A 27,154-nucleotide genomic window follows, 5' to 3' on the forward strand; every position below is an offset into this window, starting at 1 on the left:
CTAGGGTTTTATCCTCTCCTAGGCAGGGCAGACATTCCTTAGTGCCCACTATATTATACCTGAACTGAAATGCCTGATCAAGTGTTACAAGAGCCATAAAATTAAAGTTTGACTCATAGCAAAGTGGTGGTTGTAGGACAGGGAAGGGAAATACGTTATTATAATCTTTTTAAAGAGTATGATAAAAAAAAATGTGTGTATGATGGTGTATTACTTTAATCCCAGCACTTGGCAGGCGAATCTCTTTGATTGGAGGTCAGCCTGGTCTGTATAATGAGTTCAGGCCAGCCAGCCAGGGCTACATAGTTGCTTCTGCTCATGTTGATGTCTAATCTTTTTCTACTACCACCATCCTCTGGTGTCTCCAATTAGTGCTCCAGTCCTGGTGCCTGAAGTCCTTCAAAAATTAAAAAGTATAATAAAAATGTATTTCATAAAAAATGTATTTCATATGGGATTTTCCTATTTTGCATATTCTTTGCCTCAATTTTAGGCACATTTGTTAAATTTATAACACATGCTAGGACTTTGAACTTCTTGGATACTGTTGTCTTCCTTCTCACTGAAATGCTTTATTTTCTTTCCCTGGACAATTCATCCATACCTAGGGATATGATTAAGAGACATAGGTGGTAGCATTCAGGCATACAGTGAAGTTCTATTAAAATCATTTTAGTCTACCTTTTGAATTTATGTTGAGATCACCCTTCTTTATCTTGTATTTCTGTAGGAAATTGTCTACACAGATGATCTAGGATGTTAATAAGCAGGCAAAATATGTTAGTACAGTTTTATTGCCCTTATGGCTATTTCTGATCAGTCCATAGAATTAGTTATAGCTATGGACACAGGTTCTGAAATATTGCACCCAGGGTACATTTGTCAGAGTTCCTTTTGGTTGTCATAATGATGGAATATTTTGAACACCACAGTTCTTATCCTCATTTTGTCAAGCCATTGCATGTGTTTCTAGAGCTACACCTGTCATGGGCATGGAAGATCATACACTATGTCCTCACATAGTTGTGGTAGAGTATGTCTCTATTTTGGAATATTATGTTATCTAAAATTTCAATCTTGTAGCATTTGAGTGGTCAACACAAAATCTTAGAGTTCTAGTGATAGTTTTCATTTACATCTGACACTTATAAGCATGTGAAATAAGGAATTTGAGTCTTTTTTGATAACTAGAAGCAAATAATAAATTTCCAAGTAGTTACCAGAGTTATACTGAAGTATAAGTATGCCTTTAAAATATTTTACATCACTATCCCTTTCTAATTAACTATTGGTGTGTGTGTGTGTGTGTGTGTGTGTGTGTGTGTGTGTGTGTGTTATGATTACCTAGGGAGGACATGTAGAGGCCATAGGTAAGCTTTGAGGTTTCTTCTTCTAATGTGAGGGGAAGAAACTTCAGTCAGTACTCTTGATCAGTAAGTGCTTTGTTAGAAAGTTTTTCAATGTGAAGATGAAAATATAGCTTAACATTTGGTAATGTGTCTGTCTTCTGTGCAAATCACTGTTATTAAATTTTATTATAAAGGGAAGGACTTATGAGAATATCATACTTCCTAATTTCCCTTTCATGTTTTCTTGGTTTATTATTATTCTGAGTATTTGACATACATTTAGAAATTTGTTAAATACTGATTTTATCATTGAGTATGACTGCTCTCCCACTTTACTATCTTTATATGGGGTATTCAATATTGTCCTTCCTTAGTTTTTTGAAAGCAAAGTTTTTCTACTGTCATTATATGTCCTTAGTCTATTTATATTCAAATGCTAGCGTAATAATACACATATTGTCTGATTATAAACTGCCTTGCCTTCATGAGCCCTTCATATTAAAGTTCTCTAACTATTATTTTAGGAATGCCCAACTGTCTCTCAATTCAGTTTCAGGAAAGTCAAGTTAGTAAAACAAAATACTTGCTGAGGAAAAGATTATTCAAGGTAGAGCTGAGAAACTCTTTGATAAAGTGTCTTACTCAGGTGTACCTCTGAATCTGTAACCTCCTTATAGTCCTTATTTTAGCTTCTATAGTTAATGTGGAAAAAATATCTCCTACATAGTCATTTCATTCAATTTGTTTTGGACTTTTAGTCTAAAAGAGTTAATGAAGACTTTAGTTTGAATGAATATATGTAATGAATTCATCATAACAGTATATCTAAAATTATTTATGTAGTATCACTCAGATAAGGCATCCTAAGCTTTTCTTCCTCCTGTATAACAAAAAAAACCAGAGTTCTTCTTTCTCTTGATTTTGAGTCAAGTATTTATACCTAGAAGTGTTTTAGATTCTACAAACTATAGTCCTTACAGATGTCTCCAAAGTTTATATAAATTCCAATGGGAAAAATTCCCAATGCTTTAAGGCAGGGCTTTGTAATATTCTTTTTCACCAATTCTAAACTGAGATGACAGAATATGAGGTCAAAGGGGGTATGAATCAAAGACCAGAAATCAAAGTACAAGGTTTCCTACCTCCTAGGTCTACATTCAGAGGGGCCTTGGCTGAGGATTTAGAGTTGATGGGCAGCCTCACTGACAATGATCATGAACAGATGGGATTTGGGAATCTAATGAAAGGAAGGAGATTAGCCTGAAAAACAAAGTAAATGAATTTAAAGAGAAAGAGCAGGCAGAAATAAAGGGACATGATAGATTCAGTTGAAGGGAATGTAAGACTCAGAAGTGGACTAGGAGACTGACATTCTTTGAGGGACAGTTGCAAGAGGGATAACAATGTGAGTATGCCAGTGTGTGATTAGAAAAATGGAAAGCAGGTGACCAGGTAGAGTACAGCCACAACTGGGTAAAGTTTAGTACAAGTACCTTATGAACTTATAAAATAAGCTATGTTTTCCAACTATGCATAGAGATTCAGCAATAACTAAGAAGAATTTTATATTTTAAAAATACTTAAAATGTATATGATGAGACTAAGTTTATCAGAAATAAGAGAATGCTTTATTAATTATTATTGTTGTCATTGTGTGTGATATTTGTATTTATGGGAACAAATGTCAAGGAATATGGATATGGACATCATAGGATGATTTCATGGAACTGGTTCTCTCTTTACATGGTTTAACATGGTTTTTTGGGATCAAACTCAGATTGTCAGGCTTGTGCTTTCTGGCAGCAAGGACCTTTGTTATCTTGTTGTACATGTACAGTATCTTTTAGAACATAGAGTTTATTTTGTTAAATGTAATGAAGTACACTACTAGTGCATATTTATATTAGTGAAAATGCCAGTGTAGCATTGTCAATGAAGCTTTGCCAAGGAACCCTGTGAATAAGCATCAGTCAGAAAGTGTTATAGTACTCAGCAAAAGACAAAAAACACTCCTCAAGTTATTTGGATTCAGTATCTACAAATTGTGTCCCACTGAGTGACATATAATTTGCCAGACAAATTGTCACCACTAAGAATCAATTTGTAAATCCTGGTAAGATCATAGGCATCTGGGTAAAGGCCAACGACTTATTAGAAACAAGTTCTGTCAAATCTGTCTCTGTCCCTGTCTCTGTCTCTGTCTCTGTCTCTCTCTCTTTCTGTGTGTGTGTGTGTGTGTGTGTGTGTGTGTGTGTGTGTGTGTGACTGATATGCTTCCTGGCTTCAGTGGAAGTGATTACTCTTAGTAATCTTGAGAGCAGTTTGGTTTTTAACTCATGGTAGTGTAATGTACTAGTTGGAAAGTAGTAAACATGTAATAGAAATCTGAGGTCTTAGGAAACAATATAGGGGCACAACTTTATCATGGACTTACTAAATAGGATGAGAGGAGTAAATGTTTTTTCTATGATTTAGAATGCAGAACACATGAAAAAATACTTGATGTGAGGTGATTTGTGAGTGATTGAATTAGCATTAGAAATCTTCACATTCTAGAGATATTGCCTCATAATATATACACACGTTATGCCATTTGTTAGAAGTAGCTTTCCTCCTTCTCACAAAGGGGTTACAGTTTCTAAAAATAACACGTAACTGTTGTTTAAGGTGTCAGAGTGCTAAAGAAACTTATTGAAGGGAAACAGAATTGATCTGAAGAAAAAGATTGTGTGGAAATTATTTAGTGTTGGGAGAAAAGACTGAGTGCTAGCTTACTGCCTTCTGTTGGTGTGACTTTATGCTTAGAATTCTTGAAGTCAAAGAATATATCCCTGTCCACTGTAGACAGACAGAAGGAAGAATTTAAACTAATGCTGCTTCTCTGTGGAATGGGAACTAAAATGGACTTTCCAAGACAGTTCACATATGGCCTTTTCTGAAAACAAAGATGGCTGTACTCCTTGTGCAAAGGAATTAGGCAGAACCTAGCTTTAAGGGGATCACTCAGGTAATCCTGCAAATCCTTTGTATGTATTACTAGGTTATTTATGCTGTTTTGTAGTTAAGTGAGTTTTGGTCAAAGTGGTTGATCTTGAATTGTAATGATACATTATGTGTTTAAAGCAGTGTAGAAATGTACTATTCTTTTATTTACTATCTTATTTATTATGGCTTAGAGTCAGTATTGATTTACTTTACAAGCACACTTTGATGGATCATCATGTGTCTATTTGTAGTTTTATGAAAATGGCAATTGTAAATCTGATGCTCATCTGAAATATATGCACACACACAAACAAAACAAAAACAAAACAAGCTTCAACCAGGCAACTGGAATTTCTATTATGAAACAGAGAGAATAAGGTTAAAGTTTGGTTTAATGGAATAGATAACGAAATTAAAAGAAAATGGCTTTATTTGTGACAAATAAATGAATTGGTGGTAGATTCTCTCTTCCTTCCCCTTTTCTTTCTTTCTCTCCCCCTTTCTTTCTTTGGGTGCTAAGGATCTGATCAGAGTTCACAGATACAAGCGTTCTTTCTGCTTCTGAATTATATCCTCATCACTGGACCACTAGTTTAGGGGATAAGCCAGGCTTATTTTTACCTATTTTTAAAAAACTAGATTCATTTCTCATTTTGGTTAAAAAAACTCACTGGAAAATAAGTGTCTACTCATTTACTCATCACAAGCATTAGTATGTCCAAGGACCAAGCAGGCAGCAGATCTTTACGTTTGCTCTGAGGATTCATTCTGAATTGTCATGTAAAACCTGCACCTACAACTAGAATTAGTTTGCTCCCTCTTAAAAGTCACAATGGACAGACTAAGGATGGAATAACCGTGTACATAAAACCCCATCTCATTATTGGAGGTCTCTTGCACAGACCTTTCTTAAAGTGCTTACAAAATGATAGGAAAGGCAAAGGAACCATTCCCATGATTTTGTTGATCTCCAAATTATCCCTGGATTCTGATCACATAACATCTATAGTCTCTAGTACTGCTCATTTATCAGCAACAGCAATTCCAAATTAATTAGGGAAGCAATTAAGAAGTCAGTACACAAAACCGCACAGTGGTCTGAGTGCCATTGACATAAAGAAGAGGCCAAGACAGTAAGGTTTGAGGAATGATGGTTACTGGTGGAGACATGTTCATGCAACAGACATGCACAAGATGGATCACTGTCACCATTTACACACCCACAGTGGCATGCACGGCCAAAGATCAAGCCAAAAGTTCTGATCCTTGCATCTACTGTGATAGCCAGAACAGAATTGGATTTCACATTTTAGCCAAATTCAGATTTATCCAGAGTATCTCCCAATTAAACGTTACCCCGTGGTAGCTGTAAACCATGCCAGTGATTGGAATAATACAGAATACATTTTAAAATGATCGAAATATAATAGAGGAAGAATAGAAGGTGACTCTCATGCAAGGACAGTGTACTACTACAGTAAGCTTAAAACCATACCCCCTGCCATCCAGGAACGTGAAACTAGTTTTAAGGAAACAAAAGAGGAACAAGTGAAGTAATGCTGTCATAGAGCTCTTTGATCATTTTATTTAACCTTGTACTCAAGATAAAACAAAGTCCCTGAAACAGCTTATGTGCTTCTTTGACACTGGAATGTATCCATCTTGATACTTGTTTCCTTCCAGATATTTATGAAGTGTTCACCGTCAATCTTACATCCTTTTGCTCAGGGTAAAAAGGTGTTCACCATCACTTTGATGGCACAGCAGAGAAAGTAATCATGTCTCCAGCAAAACCAAGCCATGATGTCTCCACCAGGCACCTGGACTAGCTGAGGGCAGCATGGAGATGTGGCATCAACAGGGCATACGGCAGGCAAGTTAACATGCCAAGTAAAGCATCAGATGGTGAATTTGAGTTTATACTTTACCTTTGACATTGCGACCATTGTCTGTTTTGAGCATACAAGGGTAAAAGAGAGAGAAATATAAAAAAAGAAGACTAAAATTATGTTAAGCACACCAAACTAGCTTAGTAGAAACAATCAGAGAAACCAGGACGTAAATACAGAAAATATAATTTTGATTGAGGTTAATATAGATCATTAACTAGGCAAAATGCACAAACTGAAATATCAGCTATAATAAATATTGGAAATAAGTGAAATACTTACATTGCTTAATTTAAACAAATTGTAAGTAACAGATTTTCTAATTACAGCATTTGGGGAAAAGTTCTGCACAGTTACTGGCAATTGTGGCAATTTACAACCTTGTCAAAAGCCAATTTTGATGTTTCCTTAACTGTAGATTGTAACAAATCAAAGGAAAATCACACAACATTTTGCATGTCAAGTTATTTTTTCCATGTACTTAAATCTTAGCATATTAGTAAGGAAAAATGTTTAGTAAAATGGATTACTAAATATTTGAATTATTTAGAACACTTTATTAGCTGTCTGTTTACCGTCAACTGCTCTTTGCCATATCTTAAAATACCAAGCAGTGTTTAATGAGTTATTCCTAGACAAAAAATTGTAACGTATCACTAAACACTTTGTTGTACAAAAAATTTTGCATTTTGTCTATGCAGTATAAAACCTAGAATATTTATAAATGTGCTCATATTAAAGCAGGGTGTTGTCAAATCTTGGCATAGAGTGTTTTCAGATTTATTTTGAGAGTAGAAATCTAAATGTTTCTTATGTGGTACTAAAAATATGTATTAATATGTGTTACCAGCTTTGAAATACACAAGGTTAAAATAAATGTAGTCATAATAAAGCATTTATATAGATACAAGATTTGAGAAACGTATACATTTGTTGCCATCTATCTTATCACTATGCATATTCAAAATTTTGGGATAGAACATAATTGTTTCCAAGATTATATTGAAAGTAATTCCAATACTGTGGTTTATGAAATTGTTAGAGAAGGCATAAAATGTGACTTGCAGTGGCAACTTCCTTCTCTCCTTTAACAAATCATTTTTTAAAAGGACCATCAGAAAAGTCTATGTTTACTTAGAAATAATTTCACCCTCAGAGCTGTCTATAATCATTAGCAAAGTAGTAACTGATTTGCAAGTAGTTAGAAAAAAATTATAGATGGGGCTGGAGTTTAGCTTGGGAGGAGAGCACTTGATTAGTATTTATGTGGCCCTGGGTTTGATCCCCAACACTACTGAAAACTGCTAATATAATGCTTGCTGTACAACACATACACATACACACATGCATACACGGGCAAGCACACTGACATGTGAGTACGCACACATACTCACACTTACTTGTAAGTGCGCGCGCGCGCGCACACACACACACACACACACACACACACACACACACACACACACACACACTAAGCCCAGATCCTATAAAGACAAATGGTAACAAAGCTAGCATAGAGTTAGTGAAGCGTTGACACTGAAGAATGAGAAGCTTGAAGACTGAAATGAGTTGACAGTTCTTTGTTATTTCTTCTATGTCCATCAGTGGTTTTATTTAATTAACTGATTGATTTTCAGATAATTTTTCTTTCTGAAGTTAAAGTACAAAACACCCTATACATTTACTAGTCTGAAGTCACATAACAACTGTGCCATGTATAGTACCAGCAATATGAAGTGCAGACTACTTAGACACCTTTGCAGTATTATGGCAGACTTTCATGTCTTTTAAGTATAATGAAAAACAAGTTGAAATTTATATTTTCTATGAATACTTTTTACTTTCCTTTTTATAATACTACATTTTTTCTAAATTTTCATAATGTTAACTTGGAACTTATCACAAAAAAGACTCACATTTTTCTGTAATATGTGCCTTAGGAAGGAAAATTCCAGGGTACTTTACAATAGACATATATAAGAAGATTCTATAAAATACCATGTACTAGTATGCTTATAAAATATTTACAGTACTCTAAAGATAGAGTATGTAAGAGCACACTACTGTGTGGAATGAGAACATCTCAACTCCAACTCTGGTGCATCTAGGATTTTATATATTAATCATTTTCAAGGCTTCATAAAACTAAAACTAATTGTGAAGGTTTTCCATCTATTTTTACTTATCCTAGGTTTCTCAAATATATAGAATTATATGGCCCTAGGAATGGTAGTTCCTTTAAAGCCATCAGTGATTTTTTTAGGAAAGATCATTTCATGGTTGAAATACTGTGGTTGAGTGCCCTGTGAGTTTATCAATTTGGAGCACAGTGACCGAGGCATTCGTAGGAGAGTGAAACTGCTGAAAAGTGCCTAGCCCAAAGAGAGGAGGAAAATTGAGAATGATCTTATCATCAAGCATATGTATACACAGATCCTGTCCTGAGAAATCTAAAAAATATCGTCACCCTCTCCTATAATTGTATTAGTAACTGTATACTACATGAAGACCATCCAAGAAGAAAATAACAAACATAAGTCATAAAACTTGATATGAAATACCGAGATGTTTCTTAGAACCAGGTGAAGCATGTAGGATGTGTTGAGTCAAAGATGTCTGATTTTCTAAGTAATTATTGTAAACCCAGTTTCCTTTGAGAAAGCTCTAAAGATTCAGTATGTTTGCTTAAAAAATGAATATAATAATTGGTATATTATCTGAAACACCACTGAATTTATTGTAATTTATCTTTAGGACTCATTGTCCAAACATCCGGGTTTCATTCAGTCAGAAAATATTGAATCCACCATTCCTAAGTGGTCTGGAGCATAATTACCTAGCTTAGGAATTGTCTTTGATTTTTCTTTTTCTTTGGAGTTTCCTCAGACCATAGATTAAAGCAGATGTGCTAATTGCTATTGTACTGTAGTTTCTGCTGTTTGTCGTATTCCAAACTACTCTTTCTGTTCCGAGACAGTTTCTGGTTTTTGTCTTGCTTTGAATTCCTTTCTCACACCCCCGCCAACTTTTCTTTCAGCTCTTCTGTCTTTTCTATTTCACTGTGCCCTTTAGAAAGACACCCTGTGACTCAACACTAAGGTTTTGGTTTAAATCAGTACATGTGGAAGAAGGAGCTCATTATGTCCTCATGAGTATGACAATGGAGAATGACTTGTGTACACAGTCCTCTCAATGCCAAAGCAATGGTATTGAGTATCTGTCATAAATAGAATACTGGGCAGTAAAGTGCTGGTCAAAAGTGGCTCATAACATCTTATTTGTTTTCGCTTATAGCTATACTTGATCTATATCTGCATGTCTCTCCATGTGTGTTATGTATAATACATGCATGTATGACTGTATCTATACATGTTGGTAAAATATGTACTACTTTTGAAAACTCAGCTTTCATTTCATTCAGGAAATTCCTCTGGTTTGGGAAAGGGGAAACCAGTGCTTGCAGCTTAGTAATAGTATAAACAGGGAACAAACAGCTAAGTGGACAGATAGAACAAAGTACTACAAGAGGAAAATGTATGGTATGGTTTTGTGAATTCGCAAAGTATCTTGGTGTTAGCAGCCTCCAAAGGAGGAAGCTAAAACTGAGTCTTAAAAAGTAACTTTATTCATTGGGTATAATGGTTAGGATGCCATAGTAAAGAACCTCATGTTCAGACTTACATTTTTGAAAAGACAACTGACAACAGCTTAGGTGGCAAAGCCACTTCAAGGAATGAGGATCTGGGAAAGGGTTGGAGAAGAGTGTCTGAGCATCTGGACATGATACTCTGACTCTCAGATTTCCTGGACTTAGTGAAGTCTCCTGGGGCAGCAGTGAAGGAGGGTAATTGTTGCAGGGAGGCAGTACATTTCCCTGTGGAAGTTGTTTAGTTACCTATAAAGGAAGCTTAAAACCAGTTCCTAACCAGTGAGAGTTGTTATGAGATTTAAAGGTGTGCAAAGCATTTACACTGCCTCAGGCATCCCAGCTACTCACAGTTATCCATTATCATGCTAAAGATGGATTGTTTCTAGCTTTCAAAGCCCACCTTTCATTCTGGCCAGTTTAGGAACTTGAGGAATGTGAGCCAACCGGTTAGAGAGAAAATGAATTCTGACTCTGCTTTCCAAGTTGCCCAGTGAGTTTCCCCACTAACCTATTCTTTTTTTCCCACCTGTCTCCCACCACTGATGGTCAATAACACAGTCTTGTGAGGGCACACTGTTCTTTCTTTCAGGGTCTGATCAATTGCCAAACTCAACAAAATTAATTATGCTTAAGATGATAGAATCCATCACCTAATCACATCTTAAATTAAGCATTAATTAATTAACACACCAGGAAGCAGGCTGATAATGGTTATACTATTTCAGAAACACTGATAAAGAAGCCAGAAGAAACCAAATTACTTGCTGGGGTTCAAAGAGGAAATGAAAAAAGATCCTTAATGCAAGATTGGTGTTTTTAATAGCTTTTAATCACATTTCTTCTTTGAAGAAACCAATAGCTGTTCAATTTTGAAACAATGTGAAAATAAACTTCAATTACCCAATTAAAAAATGTTACCATGTTAAAAAAGTTAAACATACCTTCACTGGCATGTCGATCTCTAAATATGTTCTTGGGGTGGACACTGAAGCCTTCTATATCATGAACGGAAGATGCTCTCCGTATGCTGCAGAGGCTTTCCCTTGATCTGGAGTGTGTTAGGCGGGAACTTGATTGCAGCATGTCAGGGTAGAGGCGGTCCCATTGCCTTTTGGGAGAGGAATGGTCCAGAGGTCCAGATATGTTCACTAAGGGAGAACACTGGCTAGGCTGTATCAAGGCTTTTGTATCATCTGCTTCAGAGGGACTGCAACTTTCTTTTGTGGGAGACTTAAAGTGTTTCATGGCCACAGAGTCATCACTGTGTTTAGATGAATCAATGACTACCACATCAGGGTCTTCCTGTGGCAAGGACTGCTTTCTGTATGTTAGAACTCTTAGCCCGGGAAATTTGAAACCAAAGAGTTTCCCTAGAAAGGAAGACAGAAAAGAGTATTCTCACACTGTGAACATATACTTTAAAAGTAATAAACACAATCAACTCATATTTAAATACCATATGAAAGAAGTGCTGTATTCAATACTACTAATACTATTAAATAGCCAAGTATATATTTTTTAATTTATTTTTTTTTATTTTCCAGTTTAAATTTAGATAAGAAACAAGGTTGCTTCACAAGTCAGTTCCAGGTCCCTCTCCCATTCCCTCCCCTCCTCCCGTGCCCTCCCCCCAAACCCCCCCCCCCCCCGTTATCCCCTCATTTCCCCAGGGAGGGTGAGGCCCTCCATGGGGGTGTGCATAGTCTGTCATTTCATATAGGGCAGGGCCTAGACCCTTCCCCAAGAGTTCAGGGTGAGAGTGCACCTCACATTGTTCTATGGGAGTCCAAAGTCCGTGTGTATACTTGGGATGGGTACTGATCTGCTGCCCAAGGCTCAATAGATTCCCTAGGCCTCCTCACTGACACCCAGATTCAGGGGGTCTTGATCAGTCCCATGCTGGCTTCCCAGGCTGATGCCTGGGATTCAAGAGTTAACCTTTGTCTGGTCAGCTGTTTCTGGGGGTTAAACCAGCCCAGTCTTAATCCCTTTGATCATCAGTCCTCCCTCTCTGTTACTGGCTTTCTTGAGTTCAGCTCAGTACTTAACCAAGGGAGTCTGCCTGTTCTTTGATCAGCCACTAAATGAAGTTTCTGTTTCCCAGACTCTCTGGCCATAGGATTGTAGGCTGGCACTCCCCAGATCTATGTCTAAAATCCATATATGAGAGAGTACATGCCATGTTTCTCTTTTTGTGACTTAGCCAAGTATATTTAATCAATTCTGCTCTAATGAGAAATATGGTAAAAAGTTTTTCTGAGAGCAATGTGGAATCTATCTATCTATCTATCTATATACATATATATCTTGTTTTTGATAATTACAAAATACCTCAATGAATCGAAAATCTTACTTACATGACAAAAATCCTTCAATATTGAATAGATTAAAAACATGTATTCAGTAAGTACCCACAATTTATATAGGAAAAGAAAGAACCAATGTCTCATATCAAGGGACACACACAGGAATGATTGGGTATATAAGGTGTGGTAAAGTTATTGATAGTAGTAGAGAAAGACATGAGCTTGCAAGTGCTTTTAGTTTTGTCTTTAATAGTGTTCTAAAGTTCAGTTTGGAATTTACTATATACCAAAAGCTTCTTGATCCATATGGTAATCTTAAAAAGGTATTGGCTACCAAAAGAGATGTAAAGATAAGATGCATCTATATATTCATTTATCTTACATTTGTCACAATGAGATCCTGCACTTATATCAGAGTGGATGACGCACTGAAAAGTCATGTAAATATAAATAGTAAAGAGCTAATATTAAACTGTTGTACCCAAATTCTAAACCCTCAAATCACCAAGAGGCCCATTTCGATGAGAAATCACGAGGCAGGGGTCTTATAGGGCAGCATAAGGGGAGTGTCTAGGGTTATCCAACAGTCTCAGGATCGGTGCGCTTCCAGGCTTGGACAACCTGCCCTGTGCTGAATGGTCAACTGGTTGTTATGGCCCATAGACCCTCCCAAGGCGGTTGCTATGCTCTACACATCACTGTTGTGCACTTGTCCGTAAAGCACACCGAGAACCATAAAGCACAGCCCTTCTAGCTAACTTCTGATTGGTTCCTTGCCATGAGGAGGGCATCTGACCTCCTAGTGACCAGGACAGGAGTGGCAAGGTCAGAAGAGAACATGTTAGCCTGTCATGGCTGCTAACATGGTGTGGGATGTGGGAGAATCCCTTCAAAACTTCTAAATAATAGCTAAGTAAACAGATATTGAGGAATCAAGTATTAAAATATTAAATAAATAAACCCATTAGTAATGGAGTTGCAAATTAAACCAGAAAGAAATTATCTTTTCTCCCTTTCATTTAGCAGGATAAAGGGGCTGGAGAGCACAGTATTTTTCTTGACTACTCTGAGGGTTTGTTGCTGGGATTGCGAATCCCTACAAACCCTTTGGGAGGTTATCTGCATCTATCTATCTATCTATCTATCTATCTATCTATCTATCTATCTATCTTCTGGAATGAAAAAGAAAGTACACATTTCATTTGACATAGTAATTCACATTTAAGTTTCAAAGACACAGAAGTAGAAACCATCTAAAGTTTCATTAAAAAGGACACTAGTTGAAAAAATTATAGCATTTTTATAGTGTTTCATGAGAAACTTAAGATACTAGAAAATTTGCATGCTTTAAGCGAAAGCCGTCAAAATGTTTTGTTTGTTTTTGTTTAAAAATGAGACAGGCTGTAGACCTGGCTGTCCTGGAACTTGCTCTATAGGCCAGACTGGCTTCTAACTGAAGAGATCCACCTGCCTCTGCATCCTGAGTGCTGTGACCACCATTGCCTGGCAAAAGTTGTTCAAATGTATTTTTAAGAATAATATACATTTTGACTTCATATACTTCTAATATTGTTTTTGATAAAAAATCAATAATTTATTTGCCCAGTGAAGGGGATTGGAAGCAAACAATATGCATTGCATTTTTACAGACATACATTGTTGCATTGATTATGCTTTTTAAGAATAGAATTTAAAAAGTAATAATGAAAGTAAACTTCCATTCTCAAAGGAAATAAAAAGTTGAAAGCACACAGACAATTATCTGTCATCCAAAAATTCTCTAATGTTTCCAAAAAATCCCCAAGTTTGAAATTTCTGATATTAGCAGAGTAGCCTAGGCCTGCCGATGTATTTACTGCCATTCTGGACATGTCTGTGGAGTACATTTTCCACCTTATTTTCTTCTTTAAAAGTCATGGAAACTAATCATCATGGACATCATGGCTTTTCTTGCTTGAACTTCTCAGTCCATTGAAGATGGTTCTAAACAGAAGAGAACATCACTCCAAACTCAAGATCTTTTCTCCATTTTGAAACAATGCTTAGTGACTGGTGTTCTCCATCCATATATTTCCAGTCCTGTTCTTAATCCAATTGCTGTAAATTTTTGTCTCTAGCCCAGATTTCTACTCTGACTTCCAAACCTGTATATTTAAAGCCAGCAACATTCCCTCTTAGAATGTTGCAAGTTATCTCAGATTCTTAGTGCAAACCCCAATCTCCTGATCTAGTCTTCAAACTCAGCTATTTTTCAGGGCAAATGGCACTGCAATCCATCTGGTTGGATAAATCTGAGACTTGAGGGACATCTCAATACTGTTCTCTACACTCCATCTTCTAAAATCCATTAATATAAACCTCTTGATTGTATTCATTTAACTTCCCAACATCTTTTTGATGTTTACACCTTTTTCATCTTACTGATTTCCTTCAGTTGAATTAATTGTTCAGCTGATTTCTTGCCATAGAATGCTGGTCACTTTTCATATTCTCAGCAGTGTTGTTCTTCTCCCAAAGACAATGAGATATATTTGTAAAACATTGGATAAAGTAGATTATTCTCATTTCTACCCATAAATTCTTACTTAGAGAGTGAAGACACAGAATCTCTATCCTGGTCTTTAATTCTCCTCTTTGGCCTCTAGAATCCAGCCATGATGACTTTTTTATTTATCTGGAGGTCCCTGCTTCTGTAAGATTTAGGACAACCTTTTGCCTACTTAGCTCATCCTTCAGGTTATAGCCCTGAAGACTTTCCTCAGAGAGGCTTTTCCTTCCCTCTGAACCAGGTTGGCATTTCTTCACAGTTTTTACTGCATAAGATAATAATAGACATAGTGATTTCCCGATTAACACTATTCTACACCCTTATAAGGAAAGCCTCCTTTATTTTGCCCCAGTTTTGACAAAGTGTTTGAATATAGCAATAGAGTTATACAAACACATAATAAACTGAGTTGATAATGCGCTTACTTTGGATTATAATATATAATCACTCTGATCATCATACTTATGTAATCTTAGCCTCCTGGAACTGTATCAACTCCTATGTACTTTACAATTGAGTAGAATTAAACAAACCACAGAAACTCTATATTATGTCCTGTACACTTGAAACAACTCTTATTATCTATTTCATCCTTTTAGACAGGGTTTAAATTGCTTCCATTCTGATTCTTGAGTTTACACAGAAGTGTCTTCATGGCCTTCATCATCCAGGAAAATATAGATAAAATGCTTGTTGGAGAGCAATTTAGAATTAAGCAAGCTAATTTATTATGCCATCATTTTATTTGTAGTCTAGGAGTTAATAATGCTAAAAATAATAGGCATAGGATTTATTTCTCTGGTAAAATGCTATGACACAATACAAGTATATTAAACATTATATTGTAGATTAATATACAAAGGCAAGAGCAACCAATCTGCACAAATAGGATTAGATATTGGTGCAAGACTCTAAGTGTTTGGAAAGCATTTTTACATATTTCTACTAACAGTTTTTATATGCTTAAGTAAATTGCCAAGTTAAAAATCAGTGAGCTGCATCAAAGTCATTTGATTAGGTTTTAATGCACATGAAATTGAGTTACAGTTTACAAATCAATTTTGCAAGTTTTATTACAATGCATTGAAGGTCAATGCCTACTTTCACTCAGTTTTCAACAGTTACTCCCCACCCTCCCCAAGACCACCTAGTAGCTCTCTTAAACTAATGACCACATAGGCATTTATTTTGCTCCTGTAGTTTAGTCACATCCAAGGTGGTACAGATGGTCTTTTCCGCACCACTAGGTTAATGTGACCATGTTGTATTGCATTGCAGATTTAGTTGTCTTCAAGTAGTTCATGCGGAAAGAATATGCATTGAGAAATTTGTGCACTGCTATACTTCCTTAAGGGATGGAATATAACATTTAGATAAGTGTAACTGTTGTGCCTTTTAACTCTCAAAATGTCTTGCTAATTCTTCAGATTTTATTAAATTTACTTTCTTACTTGGACAATTAGATTTTATTTAGTCTTGTGTCTACTAAAATAGTAAACCTGAAATAGGAAAAAAACTCTTCTTTTTTTTCACAGCTCTTATACATTGTCGGATAAGGATAAATACTGATAAACTACTTCTATGAATGTAATTTTGTTTGAATACACACTTTAAATAACAAGTCCTGGTGGCTTTGCATATTAGAAACCATCTTTCTTGGGGGAAAATGAATATTCATAGAAAAAATTCCACCTAACTTTTAATCATTAATTTTTCTTACAACTGCAAGTTTTTGCTTCCTTCATTCCATTTATTGTCATTTTACAAAATTTTAGAACACCGATGATCTAATAATTTTACTGCTAAAACCGACTATGTGGCTTAAAAACATTTATGCCTTGCCTGTTTGTTCCTGGTTGAGTTTTGCATGGAGAGGAGAGGTCCTTATGCAAATGGCGTTATCCTGAGATGTGTCAAGAACAAGGAGAGTTAGGAGGGAAGTGGAGTAGAGAGCTGGGAAGGGGGCAAGCTTTTCCCTTAGTGAAGGGCTGAATTGGTTAGGGTGACTGGATCACTGAAAACAGTCTTGCTGGGCAGTGGTGGAACACACCTTTATTACCAGAGACAAGTATATGTCTGTGAGTTCAAGGCCAGCCTGTTCTAGAGATGGAGTTCCAGGACAGGCAAGGCTACCCAGAGAAGCTCTGTATCATTAAAAAACAGAGAACGGAAGGGAGGAAGGAAGGAAGGAAGGAAGGAAGGAAGGAAGGAAGGAAGAAGGAATTAAGGGAGAGGGAGAAACTGGAACTGGGGTGCAGTTCGGTGTTCCAGCTGCTGGTGACTGCTCTCAGGCCTTACTGTGGTTCTGTCTCTGCCCTGACCTCCATGTACTGCCTTAAGACTCAAGGAATTCTAGTGTGATCTTCAATTCTCCTCTGCTTATTTGGAGCCTCTTGGATCTCTGCCTCACTCAATCACTGGCTGCAGTACTTGGGAAAGGTCATAACCCTGTGTAAACCTATTCCTACCTATGAGCAGGATCCTCAGACCAACTGAGAGACAGTTTGGTGTGTGTGTGTGTGTGTGACAATCCACTCTCAGTATTTTTGCTATTGCAATAAGGAGCAAAGTATCCAGTACTAAGGAAGAAAAAGAGCCACCTTTAGTTCTGAAAAAAGGTTGTCATAAATGAATTTCTACTGTCAATTATTGAAAGTAAGAATAGAACCAACCTTTAATCCCAGCACTTGGGTGGCAGAGGCAGGAGGATCTCTGTGACTTTAAGAGATCAAGTCAACAGACTAAGTTCCAGGACAGCCAGCAGCTGCACAGAGCAACCCTGACTCAAAAAAAAAAAAAAAAAGAAACAAACAACAACAAAAAACAAACAAAAATGAACGAATTGAATGTTTTTTTTTCTAAATTTAGGGTATTCATACAGCTAGCACTTGAATTGAAAGCCTTAATAATCTAACTCAATAGGCTCAGTTAGAATGGATATGTAGAGGGACATGATTTAATCCACAGTCAGATATGGTAAAAGATCAGATTTGATGGGAGAAAGAGAAAATGACGACCCATCAATCAGTGCTTTCTTTTGATGGAGAGAAGTATGAAAGGAGCAGGTGAGTTTTTCATACTCATAAGCGAATAAGATGGTATATCTTGTCATCGAGGGGCTGCAAAAACAACCCAGAATATTGCCAAGGAAGGCTGCCATTGGCAGCAAGACTGGGGAAAAAAATAACAGCACTGTTCAACTGGCTACTCTGAGTAATGAATTATAAGTGGACCAGTGTAGTCAGTGTTGTCTTGGAGGTACAAAACAGAACAGAACAGAACAGAACATCTCCTGCGACTCCACTGGTGAACAGTAAAGCTGAAGTTAAACACGGGGCTCTTTGAATGAGCAGATGTGATTAGTAAAGGCACATATGACTAAGTCTCCAATGACACAACCTAAGAGCGGGTGATACTGGAGCAAACAAGATCATCCAAAGGAAGGGGGGCAGTGAGCAATGGACCAACTGGGATCTTGAGGTAATGTGAGTGGCAGGTTGCTGTATGAAGGTTAGGGGTCAGCTAGGGCGGTATCGAGGCCTGAGGACAGTTGTAGCAGCAGCAGCAACAGCAGCACCACACTCCTTTGAACTTGTTAAAAATTGCCGCCGGTGTCTGAGAAGCCCTGCTTTCAGTCTGGCCATATCATCATGACAACAAAAGAGGCAGCAACCAGAGATTTGGACAAGGAAGATAAGCAAGAAGACAGGGTAACGAGATGGAATGCTTGTAGCCACTCAAGGTTAAAATCATTCAGTAAGGAGACACAGAGAGTGACTGCAACACACCAACATTACATATGCCTAATTAGATCTCCATCTGCTTGAAATAACCACCAAATCAATAAATGCATGATTCTACCATACTAATATTAAGTTTCTCTCTGGTATATATATATATATACATTTTCCTCTCTCTAAATGCCAAGTTAAAGAAGCAATTCAGGTCTCCTGGAAGTGATAACATCTTAACTTATATTGATTCTGAATGATCATGTGGCCATCATGCCGATGGGAACTTTAGATAGAATATTCAAAACATTAATGAGAAATAGTTCAGTTTCCCATGTGCTGTATGACTAGAGAGTACCCATGATTTTTATGTTGCTAGGTAACAAAATATTTCATAAGATGTTCACAAGGGGTCTCAAATATGCTTATGCTGCACTGGGTACTGATCAACAACCATTGTTAATGAAGTACTTCCCCCCCCCCCAATAACAAGCACTTCAATTGATCTTAGATATATGTTCTTTGCCCATATAATATGGAAATTATGATATAAATTTGACAAAACTTTTCCCCTATTTGTTTTTGCTGCAATGTCATGGTTCCTTTTTCTCTATCAAATTTAAATCTTAATGACGAGACTTTCAAAGGAAGGATGAAAGTAAACACTAGTTACATCATAAAACCTTTAATTAAATTCCACTGAATAGCAGACCGTTTCTATAGTAATGTGTGCTGATTAGGGAATTCTGTATTACCGCAGCAGCCTCTCATCTTTGAATTAAAGAATGACTTTCAGCTCCAATGGAGAATAGTAAAAGCCTGGTGACACCCTTTCTGCAAATGAACTACACAGAACATTTCTTTGTTTCTTCCTTGCTTGGGGTCATAAAGCAGACACACATTTGAGAAAGTAATGTAGCTGTTGAGACAAATGCATGTTTATGTGTTAATTATCTTAAGTGAGTCCAAAACATATGAACAGGTTTTAGTGGCTTAAATTAGACAGATAATTGCCTAAATTATTAAATGTTATTTTGTATGTATAAATTTAGCTTCAGTTGAAGCTTTTAGGATAATTTAAACTTTTATTTTAGTAAGAATAATAGTAAAATTTGCTCCCAAAGACATAATTTCAATCTTTTTTTAAGATAATGGGATCTTTTAAAGAAGAGTAAATGAAGAAGTTCACTTCTGAAAGTTCTTGTCAATATAAACCCCTAAAGAGATTTGGGGTTATTTTATTGCATGACATATTTTATTTCACTTAAAAATTATTTTATTTGAATATTAGTTAACTTAGACAATTTAGACCATGGTACCAGAATGACACAAAGTTTGATATATACAGAGTACTGAATTTCTGTGTTTCTGAGTCAGCAGTTTTGACACAGAGATCAAAAACTTGAATTTCAAGCACATTGCCTATTCATAGTGATAGTCTTACCATGTGAAGAGCCATTGACCTGAGCAATCCAGCTAATGTTCACTCAGCAGATAATAAATGGAGAAATCCATGTGAAAGAACATACGCATGTATTTTTGTTACACACATGGATACTTACTATTTGGGAAGGATTTCTAGAGGTACAAGAAAGAACATGTAGCCTTTTTGAAGTTAAGCTAAAGCGTTTCTGTCCACATTGGATTATTGTTCTGTAATATCCTACAGTCCTCACCTCTCTTTCATTCTTGACTTTTAAAGTTTATTTTTATGTATATTTTAAAAATTAAGATTATAATTTTATTTATAAACTATAATTTTATATAGATTATTATCTACTGGGCAAACAGATGTTCCTAATGTGATAGCAGACCAAAGTGTAAAGTGTCATATTCCTACAGGAGCAGACCAAATAGATCTGCATGGATGAGGTGTGGTTTCTACAGGAAAAGAATCTTTTGGAATATATATGCTACAAAAATGATAGCATTCTACTAGACAATACTTGACCAAAAGACTCTTTCAGTGAAGTTCTACTATATACGAGAAGCTATAGAAGATGAACTAATGGAATAATGGAAGCCACTCTGATCTAGATCTTTGTATTTCGAACATACAGTAATTTGGAGTTTTATGTTTTTGGCAACAAAAAGGTATTATAAAGGATAGACATAGTAGACCACTGCAATCTGAGCGAAGCAGTGTGTCATGTGATATTAGGGAAAAGAAGCTGAAGAAAGGAATTAAAATTATGAGACTATTACCCCAGCTCAAGTAAGATGTGTTGAAGTTCTGAGTGGGATAATTCTAGTGAAGTATAAGCTAGAGCTATTGAGTGAAGTGGTGGATGCACTTGGTCCACTCTTTTGATGGGGAAGGAGAGTATTCAATGTAGGGAGAGGCATAGCATGACACTATGTTTTGGCTCGGATAACTTGGTTAATGACAACATCCATGATGATCAAAGAACTCTGAGTGAGAGGCACCAGAGATCTTAAGACACATTTAACTTGAAAGGGTAAACCTTCCAGGAGTATTAAACTATTCCAAAGAGCACACCTAATGGGCTATTATTGGATAGATCAGGCTCTAAGTGATGAGAAAAGACTAAAGAAATTGTGAACTGAAATACTGATTTGTGAAAAGGCCTGAAGCTGTAGGCAACAGATTACACTGCCCAAGCAGGATGTACAATGATGACCCCTAAAATAGCAACTGGATGAAAAGGAGTGTTTAAGGATACAATAAGAGGGAATTTTGGAGTGTGGCACTCGTAGATACTTGTCTAGTGTGTGTTAGCACCAGGGTAGAACCGTAACCCTGGTAAGAGACAGAGAGAGAATGAGAGTGAGACTGCAAAAGTAAGGAGGAGTTGGAGAGGAGGAAAAGGGAAAGAGAGGAGGGGTGAGCAAATGCTCCTGAAATAACTGTTCATTTTAACGATACAGTTGCCTAGAAGTAGAAAGAAAGGAAGAAGTGAATTTAACTCACCTAGGTAAAAGCTAGTCTAAAAAATGAATGTAGAGAGCTCAACTCTGCTGCTCTGTGGAAAGAAGGGAAGGGTGGAAATGGGGATACATGTGTGGTTCAAACCCCTACAGACAGAGACAAATAATAGGAACCAAGAAACCCAATTATACACAAGACTTAAAGAAACATGGACTGAGCACAGTTAATAGAGGAGCACAGGCCCTGTCAAAGAGGGGTTGCTAGAATTCTGAGCTGACATATAATGAACATTTGGGGTGTGTAGCTAGATATGAGAGAGAGAGAGAGAGAGAGAGAGAGAGAGAGAAGAGAGAGAGAGTGAGCATGTGTCAGATATCCTAATTTTAATGTGCAATATCCGAATTTTAAATGCTGGCAACATATTCAACTAATTAAAACTTTTTCAAAAAATATGATGTGATATAAACAAAATGTGGCTGTTGAAATGCAGGCTATTTATTCTCAGCAGCTTGGGTATGAGCAACAGAGGAAGGAGCCAGAGGAAAACATTGGCATGTGAGGGAGACACTGGGGAAGATGGATTTTGAAGAAGCAGGATATTACAGATCCTTAGAGGATATATAAGATTTGCTTAGAATTTGTCAACTGAAGATGTCATCTAGTTGCTGAGGAATTTCCTCCCAATCTCCTCTTTACCCTTCCTGTGGGCAGAAGAAGAAACATTTTCTGTGGTGTGACTAAGAAACTGACTTGGGGCCAGAGTCATAAGAACTCTACTAGAGGTTGGAAGGACTTGATCGAGGAAATGGGAAAAAAATCTAAAACAGAAAAAGTATCTCAAATCCGTGTGTGTGTGTGTGTGTGTGTGTGTGTGTGTGTGTGTGTGTGTGTGTGTGTGTTTGTGTGTGTGTGTTTAAGAGGCTGAAGTAACTCATGTCTCAGGTCCAGGCTTCTTCTGGCACACCTTGCACTGGGCATGGGTCCCACTTTAGTTTCACTTTCAGTTTCTATTCTATTAAAGCAGGTGCTCCTCTACACTGGCTCAGTCCTGGTTGCCTATGAAAGGAGACTGCCATCTCTGGTCAGGGTGGTAGTCATTTTGTTTTCTGTCTGCTGGACCTTAGCATGATGGAATAAACAACACTATTGCTGATTGCATAAGTGAGTGGCTGTCTTTGTTTTGTGGGACAATCCAAGGACCCTAACATAGTCAAAATTTTCTAAGAATAAGACTTCCAGGTTCTGGCTATTAGAAATAATGTTGCTATGAACAGAGTTGAAAAGATGTTCTTGTGGTATGAATGTGAATCCTTTGGATATATGCCTAAGAGTGGACTTGCTTGTTGGGAGCTGCAGAGTACCACGCCTATAGATGGCACCAGTTTCTGCATTCTGCAAGTAAACAACTCCTTATTAGGAGTAAGGCCACGTACCCTTCTAGATCTGCTTGGTGACAACCTATCCTAGCGTGCCACCTGGCTATTGCTGATTGGCTATCGCTGAGTATATTAAGCCCCGACTCCCTGGGGTCGGGGCCACTTCCTGTAAGCAAGTTTCCCGAATAAACTGTGAGAAGACTCCTCGTTGCTGCATCATTCTTGCTGGTCGAGGGTGGTCGTGACTCTTGCTGGGTCTTGAGGTAGATCAATTCTCATTTTCCTGAGAAACCCAGAACCTGGAAGCAACGTAGATGCCCCTTAACCAAAGAATGGATAAAGAAAATGTGGTACATTTACACAATGGAATACTTCTCAGCCGTAAGAAGCAATAACATCTTAAAATTCACAGGCAAACGGATGGAACTAGAAGAAACTATTCTGAGTGAGTTAACTCAGACACAGAAAGACAGATATGGTATGTAGTCACTCATAAGTGGATATTAGACATGGAGCAAAGGATAAACAAACTAAAATCCACAACCCTAGAGAAGCTAGGAAACTAGGAGGACCCTAAGAGAGATGTACATGGGAACCCCTTCCCCACAAGGGGAAAGAGACAAGATCTCCTGAGTAAATTGGTAACATATGGGGACAGGGGAGGAAGGTAGGAGAAAGAAGAGGGGAGAAAGGGAAAGGGGAGGTGAACATGAGAGATCAGGAAAGTTGAGTTGGGAAAAAAACAGAGAAGGAGAACAAGGAAAGAGCTACTTTGATAGAGAGAGTCATTATGGGCTTAATGAGAAACTTGGGAAATTCCCAGGAATCTATAAGGATGACCCCAACTAAGAATCTAAGCAACAGTGGAGAGGCTACCTTAAGTGTCTTTCCCCTATAATGAGATTGATGACTACCTTAAATGCCATCATAGAGCCTTCATCCAGTAGAACAGCTAAGCACTGAGCTGAATTCCTGGAATCCAGTTGTGGCATGGGAGGAGTGATGAGCAAAGGAGTCAAGGTCATGCTGGGGAAACTCACAGAAACAATTGCCCCGTACAAGGGAGAGCTCATGGATGCTAGACTGACAGCTCGGAAACCAGCATAAGACTGAACCAGGTTCCCTGAACATGGGTGTCAGGAGGCCTGTGCAATCTATGGGGCCTGTGGCAGTGGAACAGCTTTTATCCCTAATATACGAATGGATTTTGGGAGCCTACTCCCCATATAGGGATAGTCTTTCAGCGTAGACACATGGGGTAGGGCCTAGACCCTGCTCCAAATGATGTGACAGACTTTGATGATCCCCCATGGGATCATCACCCAACATGGGGTGCAGAAGAGGGGATGGGATGGGGGGCTTGGTGGAACTGGAGTTGATATGTAAAATAAAATTGTTTCTAATTTGATGGGGAAGTCTTGTGTATGTGTCAATAAAGCACTGTTGGCCAATAGGGAAACAAGATAGGTGGGACTAGGAGTCTAGGAGGATTCTGGGAAATGTAGTGAGCAGAGCCATCGCTATGTGATCCCTGGAGAAGAGAATGCAAGTCTGGCATTCTCGAAAAGATAAGTCCTTATAAAAATATATATTGATGATTATGGGTCAATAATTAAGTCAGTGCTAGACAATGAGAAACAATAGCAAATGGCCAACAGCTTATAATTAACATAGTGTCTTGTGTGTTATTTGGAGGTTCAGACAGCTTGGCAGGGCCCAGGCGATTGGCAGGGAAAACTACATGTTTCATATGGTTGTCAGGAGTGGGATCATGAATTTCCATGTAGAATGACAAAAGCTTAAAAGGGATTTTAGAAACAAAAGAACAGAGAGAAGCACACCTTCTTGGAAGCAGCATTTTTCTCAGGTGGGCTCTGTTTTGCTAGAGACAAGCAGAGACTTCCACGGCCAGTTAAGTAAACTTACACCCACCATCTTGAAAAGACCACAGTTTAAACAGCTGCAATTTTAGCAGATAAGACACGTGGCCAGAAAAACATAAAGATTTACAGTGAAGTCAGATTCAGATGAAGAAAAACCTTTAAAGGTTTACAGTGTGTTTAAAAATTATGTAGGCTTGAGAGAGAAAAGGAAACAAGATAGTGGCACATGCCAGTAGGATTTGCTCCAGAGGCAGAGGCAGGTGGATTTCCAGAAATAAATAAATAAACAAATAAAAGTAAAAGAAATAGAGTAATAATAATAGATAAATAAATAAGCCACATAAAGATGGGAAATACACAGAGAGTATGGATACTCTATGCTATTGTGTTTTTCAATTTTTTGATTGCTAAAGAAGGAACAACTGTTAAAGTACACTTGATTATAAATGCTGTTGAATTAATCCAATTTATATCTTCTGAAAATGCCTTGACTTCAAAATTTAAGTATAAGGATATGTTACTTTGGAAAAGACATTTTATTTCTGTTTCCACAGAAAATTGAAAGCTGTGGATTCCTTCCAGGCTTCTGTGGTTTGATGAACCAAGACCTGGGAAGCAGTGGGCCATTTGTTCCAACATCTAAGACAGCTGAGATGATGCAGCCTTGCAGACCTCAAAAACAAGGACTTATACAGGTTTCTGTGTTTTGTCATGATCCCCATGGTATGAACAGCGCCCCCTATCAGCAGGAAGCAGTTTGAAATGAGCAATGTCCAAATTCCCAAATATTGTTTACAAATCTCCGTTTTCATTTGAATGGGGTTGCTTAAAATTGGTTAATGATCACAACCAATCTCTTTTTAAAGGTAAAAGGGGATTATGGTATGGAAATGAATACTTTGTATTGGTATGGTTTTTCATTTATTGATACAAATTCAAGGTCAATTTTGTGATATGTATATTTCTCCTCTTGTTTAAGTATTGTGTTTATACTGATCTTTTAAAACGTAATGCATAATTAAATACAGATTACATATAGTTACTTATAATAGTCAGAATTTATAGTTAGGTATTTTAGATATAGAGATATATTTCAGGTAGATAGACAGTCTTCAAACCTTTCAAAGACTTTTAGAAAATGACATTTAAAATGGTTTAGGGTTTTTCTTGACAATGAGAAATGTCTGCTCCTGGCACATCAATTACATCTGAGAGGAAGATGGGCATTGAAGAAACATGTTATCGAGTTTGCTTTCAACATGGCAAAATTAGCCATTTGGGCAAGAAAATGCTCTTGCCTGGACTGCTTGACTATTGCTATATAAACTGGACATGCAGGACCCACAGGAAAGTAACTGTTGAACTCAAACAGTTCTACAGGCTTCCTGCTTCATGGAAGAGTCTGCCAGACTTTCTGCAGGACACAGAAAAATGAGTGATGGACTGCCAGTGCAGATGGACAGCTTGAAATTTCCTGCTTTGCTAAGAAGTCTTACAGACACACTGTGGCCTATGGGCTGAAGATGGATGCCCCAAAGTTACAGAGGAACTTTTGGGTGATTGTCCAGGTAGCAAGATGTCTCTGTCAATTCTAGTGTTTATATATATTATCCTTCTGTGGTCTTTGATGGAGTTGAAGACAAATAGTTGTAGTTATAGTTTTCCTTAGTTATGATAAAAAATAAGTTACATATAAGACTTTAGACTCACAAAGATAGGATAGATGATATTTTCCTTAAATATTACTAAATGTTAATGGATAAAACATTGTAACTATAGTTCTTGCTTTATAACTCCTCTGTTACATATACTTTGATTATGTTAAAGTTAAAACCTTTCTTTTTATTTAGAGAGAAAAGAAATGATGGGGAAGTCCTGTGTATATGTCAGTAAAGCACTGTTGGCCAATAGGGAAGCAAGATAGGTAGGACTAGGAGTCTAGGAGGATTCTGGGTAATGTAGTGGACAGAGCCATTACCATGTGATTCCCCAGAGAAGAGAATGTAAGTCCAGAGTTCTCGAAAAGGTAATGCCTTATAAGAATATATATATTGATGATTATGGGTCAATAATTAAGTCAGATCTAGACAATGAGAAAAAATAGCAAATGACCAACAGCTTATAATTGTTATTTGGGGGTTCAGGACAGCTTGGCAGGGCCCAGGCAGATAGCGGGGAAAATTATAGGTTACACTAATTTAAATAAAAAATGAAAAAGAAAAAAGAGACTACTTTATATGGAAGTACCAATAAGAAAAAATTGAATCTGTCTTTTATTGTTATTATTATTATTAACATTGATTAGTTAAATAGATCCACTGTACAGTATTTGCTAATTTGATAAGTATACGCACTAATAATAATACTTTCTCATGAACATGTTCCATTTAGGAGGACATTAGTCGTTTATCTATATCTGGTCTTGTAACTTTCACAGATAATATTGCGAACAATTTGCTTTTTCTGAAAAACATGCTTATTTTTCTTGTGTTGAGCTCCATACTATAAAGCTAATATTTTTACTGAGAATTTTTAATACTCCATTCAA

The 27,154-nt window shown here is 37.1% G+C and overlaps 1 protein-coding gene across 4 annotated transcripts in view; it reads right to left on the minus strand.

Annotated features, from left to right (window-relative positions):
- Nucleotides 1–27,154, minus strand: part of Kcnh7 (potassium voltage-gated channel subfamily H member 7) — a 470,424-nt gene that overhangs the window by 126,316 nt on the left and 316,954 nt on the right. For 2 of the 4 annotated variants that reach the window (XM_040745457.1, XM_040745456.1), the window contains exons 4-6: nt 10,814–11,242; nt 6,263–6,283; nt 5,830–5,853 (exon numbers count right to left, since the gene is read on the minus strand). In XM_040745457.1, the coding sequence (XP_040601391.1) occupies nt 5,830–5,853; nt 6,263–6,283; nt 10,814–11,242 (474 nt within the window). The remainder of the gene's footprint in view (nt 1–5,829; nt 5,854–6,262; nt 6,284–10,813; nt 11,243–27,154) is intronic. The other 2 variants (XM_040745458.1, XM_040745459.1) reach the window with 2 other exon arrangements.

The sequence above is a fragment of the Mesocricetus auratus genome, unplaced genomic scaffold (assembly GCF_017639785.1).
Source record: "Mesocricetus auratus isolate SY011 unplaced genomic scaffold, BCM_Maur_2.0 Super-Scaffold_100004, whole genome shotgun sequence".
Classification (NCBI taxonomy): domain Eukaryota; kingdom Metazoa; phylum Chordata; class Mammalia; order Rodentia; family Cricetidae; genus Mesocricetus; species Mesocricetus auratus.